Consider the following 11,266-nt stretch of genomic DNA (forward strand, 5'->3'; position numbering starts at 1 on the left):
CCTCCCCGCCGGAGCCTCCCTGAACGTCGTTGTCGCATGGCCCGAGACGGCCCATTGGTTACAGGACTGAGTCCGTTAACCTTGTCCCATTCATAGATTTCTGGACTGGGGGGGATGCAGAGTTTACCACCGATAGTATTGGATTACAGACCGCTGACCGGCTCAGGAGTCTGGTACGTGCAAGTCAACTTACGACTTGCACGTACCAACGTACCATCCAAATGGATTACAGCAAGACTCTTAAGAATGTGATGCTATAGTAACGGTAGCCGGTTCTAGCTAGCAAGCTGTTTGCTAGCGAACTTTTATAGCTTACATTACTTTCTTTCAGAGGCTTGGCGTGCAACATTTGAACTGACGTTTAGCTTATGCTATCATATGAAACTAGGTAACCAAACGTATCTAATTCTAACAGTTGTGTCATGAATCCATGTCTGAACGGCTTAATGCTTATTGTAACCTATCTGCTAACTGTTTATGTGGTCAACGTTCTATGTGTTTCTTTATACAGCAAGAAGAAATACCAGCCAGAATAATTTCCAACCATTCCCTGAGGCCATGGAGAAGCCGGATTCGTTTAGTCCGTTTTTTTTAAATGTTTATGTTCAAGAAAACGTTTTTAAAATTAAAAATATATATATATTTCAAAAGATGTGCTTTACCGCCATAACATTGTATTTACGGCAGTTATTTTCAACCAGTGTGCCAAAGGACTGAGGCTGCTGGTACACACTGTTGCACATTTGTTTTGTTTGCTTGGAAGATCGGAAAATCAACCTGAAGAAATCTAAATTCACGACTGGACAGTTGACTCTTTCCCCTGCACTGCCTAAGATTCGTCCCCCCTGGTGCCTCAGTGGCTAGTTTGATTACGTTGCTTTGTTTGATTTAATTTTCAAGTTATTGTTTTATTGAGGACAAATCGGCACTACAATATGTATTATATGTACTGTGTTAGAGTGTCATTTTGTGTCATTTTGGTTGGTGGTGTGCCCAAGGATTTTGTAAATGTAAAAAGTGTGCCGCGCCTCAAAAAAGGTTGAAAATCACTGATTTACGGTATATGTATTTTTTATTTTATCTTTTATCGAACTTGATAATATATAGTAGATACTCATTAAAGGGACTCTCACCTTTGTTGCATTTGAGAATTACAGCACATTGAAATCATCCCGCCTTCCTCCAATGCCCCACCCCCTAAGCGTTATTTTTTGGAGTACAAAACTAAGCGTTATTTTTTAACGAGTACTGTAACGACCTCGCCGGTGACATAATGATGTCGAGTCATTAGTAGTTGAAGGTAGTTTTAATGAACCAAAACCAGGTCACTGAAACCCGTAACATTGTAACCAACGGCAGAAAACCGACACAAAACAAACCCCGGTTACCCCGGCAACCCCCAACACGGTCTCACTCGCGTGCAGGCCCCCACCCTCCTGTTCTTCCAAGGCCCTCCCCCAGCTGACCTAATGATTCGCCCCCACGCTGATTGACAAGAAGAACATTACAATACATGCACATAGAACAACTGGCATAACGGACAACGAAATATAATGTAACACATAACACACAAACTATTTAACTGTCCCAGGGTCGCTACAGTACAAAAGTTCTAGACTCCCATGGGTTATGTTTAGACTCCCATGGGTTATGTTTAGACTCCCAGGGGTCATAATATAGAAAGGTGTATGAGTATTACAAACAGAGTAGCGGGACAACGTAGCGTCTGAGGCCGAAATGGGTCCCCTAATCGGACTGAATAGTGCGGTTGTTTGCCAACGGTCTGGAGGTCTTCCTGGAGCTCCAGATTAACGGGACAACGTCGCGTCTGAGCCCGAAATGGGTCCCGTAATCGGACTGAGTGTGGCGGTTGGTTGCCAACGGTCTGGAGGTCTTCCTGGAGCTCCAGAGTAGCGGGACAACGTCGCGTCTGAGTCCGAAATGGGTACCGTAATCGGACTGAGTGTGGCGGTTGGTTGCCAACGGTCTGGAGGTCTTCCTGGAGCTCCAGAGTAGCGGGACAACGTCGCGTCTGAGTCCGAAACGGGTCCCCTAATCGGACTGAGTGGTGCGGTTGGTTGCCAACGGTCTGGAGGTCCTGAGAATCATCCAGGGGAGCGGGACCACTTGGCTTCTGAGGCCGAATCGGGTCCCCTTGTCGGACTGAATGGTGCAGTTGGTGGCCAACAGTCTGGAGGTCTTCCTGAGGCTCCAGAGGAGGGTAACTCTGTGAGTCCGAGTCCGAGATGAGTCCCCTAATCGGACTGAATGATGCAGTTGGTGGCCAACAGTCTGGAGGTCTTCCTGAGGCTCCAGAGGAGGGTAACTCTGTGAGTCTGAGTCCGAGATGAGTCCCCTAATCGGACTGAATGGTGCAGTTTCAGTACGCCGTGGACCACTTTGGTCTGCCATCGTCAGTCGCTACGGTCGCTACTCGCTACTGTCTGCCGTGGAATCAAAACAAACCCTCTAGTTGAGGACGCGCCTTGATGACGCGGGCCCGAATGCGCCACAAGAAGCAGACGGAAAACCTTATATATCCATGCAGCAAACAGACAGGTCTGTCGGCCAATAAGGTAATTCGGTCCGAATAATTGTATTGGTTGAAGTTTTCACTAAATATTATGAGAGTAAAATAATTGTTTGTTTTTACTCCTGGTGGGTCTGTCTTGCATATTAGAGTGTTATTACCTTATTAATACCAATTTAACCTTATCCAAAAAAAGTGTAAAAATGCAACAAAGGTGAGAGTCCCTTTAACAGTTATAAAGAACTTATTTACCTTAATAAGCATTGTTCCCACTTTAGATCCCGTACCTGCAAAATGCATAATTAGCAGTTTAATAAAGGATTTATAAACCTTAATAAGCATGGATCCCGCTTTAGATCCTGTACCTGCAAAATGAATGATTAGCAATTTAATAAAGGATTTATGATTAAGCATAGCAAATGCTAAGTAAAGATTTAACAATGACATAATAGGTAAGTTAGTAAGACTCAATAAATGGGTTTGTAATGCGTTTATTAACAACTATAAGAATCTCATTATTATATACAAGACCATTATTAATGTTATGTAGCAATCAATAAATAGTTAACAAGTTTCTTATAAGTGCTTATAAAAGTCTTATAATCTCACGATAGACATGTTTATTATTTTATTATTAACACTTATTGATATTCTTATTAACACAAGCGTATAATAAGGTCTAATTACATATGAACTAAGGCTTAATACAAGGACCTTAATATGAAGCGTTCATAATAATTTAAACAGTCACAAACAGCTCAGTCTAAAGGAAGACCACTATTTCAATAGAATCATTCAATCCTGCGAATGCCATAGCATCTATTTTATAGATCCAGCGACTTTCTTTTTGGTTTACTGTTTTTGTTTATCACCCTTCCTAGAGGTAAGAGGCACATTATCAATCCCTATGGCGGTGAACAGTATGCCGTTATCATTATTCGCCTCCTTTGAAGTGTCTTGTCATAGCATAATCAGTTTTCTATTTTTGCGGCATACCTATGTTCAGCGAGGCGGTCTTGTAGTCATCGTTTAGTACGCCCAACATAAAAAAAATCTCACAGAGAGCATTCCAAAACATAAATAACATAAGATATTACGTCTCTAACTGATGTTTCTCAGAATGACACAAGGTACTCAGCTTGCTTCTGGAAAAAAAAAAAGATTGATTGTTTGATATGTAGTCTTATAATTTATGAAATGTTTACACCACTTAACTGTTCCCCCTAAAACAAAATGGTGGGTAGGAACTAGGGATGTAACGATTCACCGATACGAATCGGTGTCCGGTCAGATTAAAACAGATGCGACTACATCATCGTGGGCCCCTGAATGAATTTAAAATGACCAAGAATCTGCCGATGCAACGATCTAAACATTGCGAATCGGTTGAGTGAAGCTTTAGCCTGATATCAAGATAGCATTGTCCATTCATTTCATTCCGCTTCCATACGGATCCGTAAAACGAAACTTAAAGGTTGGGTATGGAATTCTCTTTTTTGGCCATTTTTGCAAAATTACTTGAAATCCTTATCATAACCCACTTACAGCCACTGAGTTAGAAGTACTGACATGAAAATTAAACAAGCCAATCATCTGTGGAACGGGCAGGGCTCGAAAAACTCCAGCCAATGATTTCCAGACCCACCGAGTGGCATTGGACAGTAAGTACGTCAATCAAACGGTCGTACTGCACTCCCCCTCCCCCGATCCAAGCGCGTGACCCCTTCGTGCACATACTCAAAGCTTGTGACCCAGAGCAAGCTTCTGTTTGTTGTTATCCTGCGGTAGCTACTGGAGCTAGCTAACTAGCTAATGGCTCTCTCTCGCGCATCGGTGTTCACTCGAGCATGATTGCGCGTCCATGACATGGAATGGGTGGAGTCAGAGTCAGCGTTGGAGGAGAGGGGGTAGGAACATTTGAGTTGTGTATTTGCAAAATCTGCTGGCGTTTCGCAAATCCCATAACCAACCTTTAACTATCTATCAGATTGAATCATATTTATCAAATCGCACTGGATCGTTAGATCCAGTGCGATCGTTAGATCCAAATCGAATCGCATCTAATCGTTCCATACTCAAATGTATGGTCCCTGAATCGTATCGTAGCACATGTAGGCCTATCTAGATACGTATCGGATCGTCCTATAAAGGAGAGATGCAAACCCCTAGTAGGAACCAATATCTTCTCAACATAACTATCTATTTAAATGTTATCTAAAAATGTATAATTTTAATAACAATAAAATAACAGTATAATTAAAATTAAAATTAAAATAATATTAACAATGGGAATTATAAGGTTACACTATTTCTGTCCCTCCTTTAAATTCCATTTCTTCTTTCATATGACCGGCCGACTTCTTTCCACATAAACCTAGGGAAACAAATGATAGTTAGTATAAACTTCAACATCGTCCCAAACACTTCAAGTATTTATTTACAAATAGTCAAAGGTTAACTTACACAAGTTTAACATAGATGAAGACATAATCTGTTGTTTGAAAGGTATCCTCTGAAAAAATTAAAAAAGTAGTTTAAGTACAGGAAAATCCAGAAACATTATCTTAAGAAATGTTCTACTTAAGGTCCTGTATATCAGATTAAAGATTGATTATTTGAGAGCAATTTGTAAGAAATGGCCTAGCCATCCGCCAGCTATAACTGATAAAAATCTGACTACACGTGACTGTGTATGAGACCATGTAGGTTTCAGATGGCTCCTGGCTCGTTTCTGAACAATCAGGGCATGTTTTTTGTCACTAGTTTGGTTAGTCCCTCCTGCCAGTCAACCACAGGTGGTGGGTGAACTGCAACATTTCAATAGCATAGAAACGTAGGGAGGGAGGGAGCAGACAGAGAGGGGATGTTTCTTTTTATTATTTACTTTTAAAATCTTGCTCTCTTCTGCTGTTTTTTGCCCTTGATTTCTTTATAACTACTGAATCAACATCTTTCATAACAGGTATGAAAAGAAAACATTGAAATACAATACCTTCTTTCCTTTCCAGACCATTAGAGCCACAATGGCGATAGCAATCATGCTGCATAAAGATAATATGATGCCAGGTATCGTGCCAGCAGATCTTTGACTTCCTGAAAAGAAATACACAAGTCATCAATCTGACAATTATATGGAAGTGGATTAAATAGTGGATGAAAGAGGAGGTCTGTTCCCACGTTATTGGCGGCGCATTGTCTGCTAGTCAGCTGTCCAAGCTATCCCACGTGATTATCCATGAAAACAAGAGTGAAAGTGATTCTACTTCTCTGATACAGGATGCCGGGCGCTCACAGATGGAATAGTGCTAGTTTCATAGACGTGTTGGTGCATCTTCCATGTTTATTAAGATAAACAGGCAATCCTTTTTTTTTCTACCAGTATCCGCCAATGAGTTTGTGACCGTCTTGTGCTCCAAACTCAAAGTACATCAAAATACCTTTTCATTTACATGATCATTGATGATGCTTTTATCCAAAACGACTTTCAACCATTCCTTCATGCATTCAAAGAGTCAAACACGCAGGGCAACAGCCAGCTCGTCAGCAGCCAGATCGTCAGCAGCAGTCAGGGTGAGGCGTCTTGCTCAGGAACACCTCGACACTCAGGTAGGAGGAGCCGGTAACCTTTTGGTTACCAGTCAACCTGCTCTACCTCCTGAGCTACTTCCGCCCCTTTTTTCAGGCCCTTAGACCCCATATCCCCCCTGCGCCCTCGGACTCTCTTCCCACAACCCTTCTAACATTTTAAGCCTATAGAGGCCATAATTACCCAATGTTATTGTGTCGATGGTGGTCCTACTATTCTACGTACCATTCTCCACCTCCTTGTCTCCTCCTCTGTTTAAAAGGGGGAGTAAGATCTGCTCCCGCCTCGGCCCGCTGGAGCCACCGTCGACCAGACAGCCCACCGAGTCCGCCGAGGCGGGCAGCACCAGGGTAAGCTCACTGCTGACGGTGACCGTGTTGTCAGTGTTCTCTACCCGGAGACTGGGGGTTTCTGTGGCGTTACCGATCCCGGCGGTGTCCCAGCTGATGTTTGGCGCTGGTTTCCCCGTAGCGGCACAGCTGACCACCAGTTCTCTGGGCTTGGTTTGTTTCACATCCATCGTTATGTTTGAAATACCTGGGTAAAAAACAAGGCAGTCTTGTTTATCTTGTTTGTTTATTACTTCAGAAATGGGTTTGGGTTGGGGGGGGGGGGCATGTGACAGCCCAGCCCTTGTGCATACCCCCCCGTGGCTATGTAGTCAAAAATTGGGCTGACATTTTATGTGTGTGTGAGAGGGGGATTGCTCCAGCCTGCCACTTGGCTTTGTTTTACTGCCTAGAGGATGCCCTTTATCTGCCCTATAATGAGTAACTTGCCCTGACGTTGGGCATGGTGGCAGCTTAGAGAATCGTGAATTGAAGACTACCTCTGCTTCTTTTCTGCGGCTTGAGAGTATTTGCTATGGAAATCTACGGTTCTTTTTTGAAGGGACATAGAGCAAAGGTGTACTTATGGGCCCTGTTTCAAGAAGCTAGATTACCAGGATATGTGTATTCAGGATTCAGGGAAAGGCTGAATTTTCGTTTTCAGATAGTGACCTTAGACTTATCCGAGATCAGTCTAATACCTAAACTTAATTATCTTTAACCCAATACCTAAACTTAACCAGATCTAATCTCATACCCATCTCTTAGCATATACTTAAATTTAACCATTCAGATTTACTAATGGTTTAGGCTAGCTTTGTTGTAGATCTTTCATTGATATCGTCTATAGTAAGTTTAGGTATATAGCCTTGTTATTTGAAATTATGTTAAAAGACGGCCAAAAAAATGGAGATAGATGGGTTATACCTTGAACACTGAGACAGGTTTTCTGGATTTGGGAGCCAGTAGTGTAGACATTAAAGGTACATATGTAACACGCCTCGTCGCTCCATGTCACGTTCTTTATGGTGATGGCCGGGGCGGAGGTGGACGGAAGACCCCACTCGACTCTGCCCTGGAACAAGTCAGATATCACCAGTCCATGCCGCTTGCTGTAGCTCCCTATGTACTCAGGAGAAGCGTTGTTGGTCTTCAGTCTCTTCTGCACGTTGACCTGTGCGACGGCATCAGACCCCGGCAGCAGCCAGTTGAGCTCTGCGTCCTGCCCGAAGTCCACCGTTAAAACCCCCGCAGGGTGCAGTGCCTGGACGCCGGCTGTGTATCAAGAGAGTCACGACCGTCGGGTTATCATCACACTAGTCATGCTCAGAAAGTATTTGTGTTGAAATGTATTTCAAGTGTTTTACTTTTTTCATCCTGTCATTTTCGAATGACAATGACTCAGACTTTAATGTACTCAAAGAGGCAATTTGTGGTACAGCACAGAACACACAGACGCATCCATATCAAAAGCACATCAGACAAACAAAAACAACAGTCCCAGATAATCTATAGCAGCCATTATAAATGACATTACAATGCAGGCAGGCATTTGAAGTAAACTGCACCCTATGTATCCGTGTATATCACGTCCCCTAGTCCATGTATTTCCCCGGACCCACCACTACCACACAGTAGCAGCGCCCAAGAATTATGATTGTGGGAGCTATCATCATATAATAATATAACAGATAATATGGTACGAATCAACCAAACAACGGTCAACGTTCATCATCACTTATACAAATCTGAACTTTGATTTTCATAGTTCGGTTTTGTTACATATAAGTCAGTCCGCTGTATTGATAAAAATATATTATTAGATTATTGTGGCGATCACGGCAGTGGTCGCCGAGTGCCACGAGAGGTCCTGGGAGCGTCGGTGGCAGCGCTGCGACCACATCTTGTTTAATTGAGTTGTTGCCATGGGAACAAATAGTTTTTGCTCGGTTGGTTCGGTCCTGGGGCATCTATAGAGGGATTATCAGTCTACGTCACTCTACGTCACTCCCCGCTCTACGCGCATGTCGTTTGCAGAAAGAGACGAGAGCGACAAGAGCAGCAATCATGTCTTGTTGTGCGGTTGGTTGCACAAACCCTTTTAATAAGACTGATTAACCCATTTATTCTACTTCTTGCTTGCCAACATAATAAAACAATTCAAATACTTTAATAATTATGCTTTTTCTTATTCGTATTGCATGCTTATTAAATGTATACTCAGTTTGAGTTCATCTCCCTCAAAAAGTAGTCCCCTATTACGATCGATCAAACATGTTTTTGACACCTCGAAGGGCATTATCCCGCTTATACCGGTCATTTGCCAAAGAAAATAAATTAAGATCATTCATTTATATTTTCATGCGTTTTACAATCCAAATATAAAGTTTTTCACATAAATAGTGATCTGACGGTCTATAGCCTACTTTCAACATAAAGTGTACATATTTATAATTCGAAATTCGTCCTAGCCTTTATACCACAGATACGTCTAGGGTCTATAGCATATCTGCGTTGTCTGATTACAGTTTAATTCATTTTTCACAATTGACCAGCTCTCGTTTTGAAGAATAATCACCGCGCCATTTGTTTCAATGGGAATCGCGACGGTCTATTCTTTCAACATAAAGTGAACATATTTATAATTTGAAAGTCGTCCCAGCCTTTATACCACAGATACTATAGGGTCTATAGCATATAACCGCGTTATATGCCCATACTTTCATTTAGTTCGAGGCACTCTTCCTTCTGACAATATTAGTCAAAATGAGTGTTTATATTATATCAGAACATCACAAGTTGAGCAACTTATCACAGAAAGCGATGGCATATTTTAGGTTGTAAGTTTTAAGACAAACACATCGCAATGGAACCGCCGACGACCCATGTACGCTACAACATTCACGATAATGAACTACGAGAGCACTTAATGCCTACCCTAGAAAGCACATTTAACTGTGACTGATCCAAAACTAAGGAAATCCTTTACTATGTACGGACTCAGTGAGCACAGCCTCGCCATCGAGAGAGGCCACCACAGGCCTCTCCAGCAATTTCCGACTTGTAGTCTGTCTTAACAGGGGACATTTGCGGGGGGAGGCTAAATTGCCTGCCACAATACAACCCCGGTTCCAAAACTAAGGATTTCCTTAGTTTTGGATCAGTCAGAGTTAAATGTGCTTTCTAGGGTAGGCTACCAAGAGACACACACACACACACACACACACACACACACACACACACACACACACACACACACACACACACACACACACACACACACACACACACACACACACACACACACACTAGTTTTTCACCCACTCCGTATCCAGCTTATTCCATGCTTAAAGCACCCAGGCTATGCGGCGAGCTGGGGCTCTCATGTTCTCCCCTGGGTGTATTCCTTGTCCGCATCCCCTGCCATCCAGTTGTCATACGATTCATGCAGACTGGTTTTGAACGGCTGATTCCATGGATGTAGCCTACTTTGCGTGTGCCGTGTTTTCCCGGCGATGTGGCGAAGGCGAAGCTGTATGGTTATGCTGTTGAGAGCTTAAATAAATGCACTATAAGTTGACTATGAACAATTATTGAAGTTTAACATTTTCTTCAGCAAATTTGACAACTGACCGATGCAATATTGTAGCCAGTGAAAATCCCCCCAAAAAAATGAGACACTAAAATAATGGACTTATTTTCTCTAGATGTACCCTCTAGATGGGTAAATTAACTCCATCAATTTAGTATAATGGGATTGGGGACTGGGACTACTAGAATAGTTAGAATAAACAAGTTGTTTTTTCCGCTGCCTGGTAACCATGTCAGTGGTATGAAAAGGCCTAATACTATCAGGTAAAGCCGACTTTAGATGCTTAATGAAAACACAATCATGTTTCTGATTTATGTGGCCACCACTATGAGAATTTTGGTCCCAGTCTGGCCACCCCTATAAAATTATTCTGGCTCCGCCACTAGGGCTACAGCTGTGATTCCTGGATACTGTTTAGCAGATAAAATAAGATAAGATTACCAATTTATTAATCCCGGGAGTGGACATTCCTTTGTTACAACAACAGCCAGCAGCAGTGGAAAACACAAGATACAATAGGCCTACAAAAAAAATGCAAAGTAGGCTTACTAATGAAAACAAAAATAGACGCTAAAGTGAAGGCAAACAGAACAAACGGTATAAAAATATTATATAATATATCACCAGTAGCGTCCAGCTTTAAACCTCCAGCGCTGAGAGCCGTACAGTACATTTTTTATTCTTAATAAAATACTGCTTCAGGTGAGCGTGTTTTGACTCACCCGTAAGCACGGACACGATGATTAGGTACGCTGCTTTCAACATCAATGCAGTCTTGTAGGGTCTGTTCACTGGGTTTTTCACCGCTGGACCATTTAATATGGTTGGTTCATCGCTGGAAATTACCGCCTCCCGAGAGCGAAACCAGTCATCAAAATGACGCACATTGAATGACTCGCGTTCTCGGATGTTATAAACAGAAGACAAGAACCACATAAGGAATTGCTTCCCGATTCTTCCTGGCGAACTGACAGATGCGAACCGTATCAAGGAAAAGAATCATGAAATCCATCACTAGAATTCAATTTATATCGGAAGTGGGCAGAATAGTAAATAGGGCACGCCTAGAGGTTTTAATTGACCCAGGTAAACCTATGATCACTTTATATAGTGTTGTCCAATATGTACAGAAGAAACCATTTACAACTGGTGTTGGCTTGAAATATGGTCAAAATGAAATTGAAACTAAATTAAATCACGAACCAAATCAGAGATAACTTCTCTGCCTT

The 11,266-nt window shown here is 42.2% G+C and overlaps 1 protein-coding gene across 1 annotated transcript; it reads right to left on the reverse strand.

The window, feature by feature from the left end:
* Positions 1 to 1,961: 1,961 nt before the first annotated feature.
* LOC130381769 (OX-2 membrane glycoprotein-like) lies at positions 1,962 to 11,158 on the reverse strand. Its single transcript, XM_056589527.1, has 6 exons — positions 10,760 to 11,158; positions 7,373 to 7,720; positions 6,342 to 6,653; positions 5,523 to 5,623; positions 4,994 to 5,042; positions 1,962 to 4,904 (listed from the first exon to the last, which is right to left on the reverse strand). Exons 1-6 carry the CDS (start codon positions 10,971 to 10,973, stop codon positions 4,831 to 4,833), a joined length of 1,098 nt encoding a protein of 365 aa, XP_056445502.1. The 5' UTR covers positions 10,974 to 11,158; the 3' UTR covers positions 1,962 to 4,830.
* Between the last annotated feature and the right edge of the window lie 108 nt (positions 11,159 to 11,266).

This window comes from Gadus chalcogrammus, chromosome 4 (assembly GCF_026213295.1).
Source record: "Gadus chalcogrammus isolate NIFS_2021 chromosome 4, NIFS_Gcha_1.0, whole genome shotgun sequence".
NCBI lineage: Eukaryota > Metazoa > Chordata > Actinopteri > Gadiformes > Gadidae > Gadus > Gadus chalcogrammus.

Bases quoted from the DNA above. Each gene is read 5' to 3' on its own strand.
- LOC130381769 (XM_056589527.1), bottom strand. From the start codon at position 10,973: ATGTGGTTCTTGTCTTCTGTTTATAACATCCGAGAACGCGAGTCATTC. The intron at 7,721-10,759 runs GTGAGTCAAAAC...CTTGATACACAG, and splicing joins CATCGTGTCCGTGCTTACGG to CCGGCGTCCAGGCACTGCAC. The intron at 5,624-6,341 runs GTACGTAGAATA...ATTTCTTTTCAG, and splicing joins AGACAAGGAGGTGGAGAATG to GAAGTCAAAGATCTGCTGGC.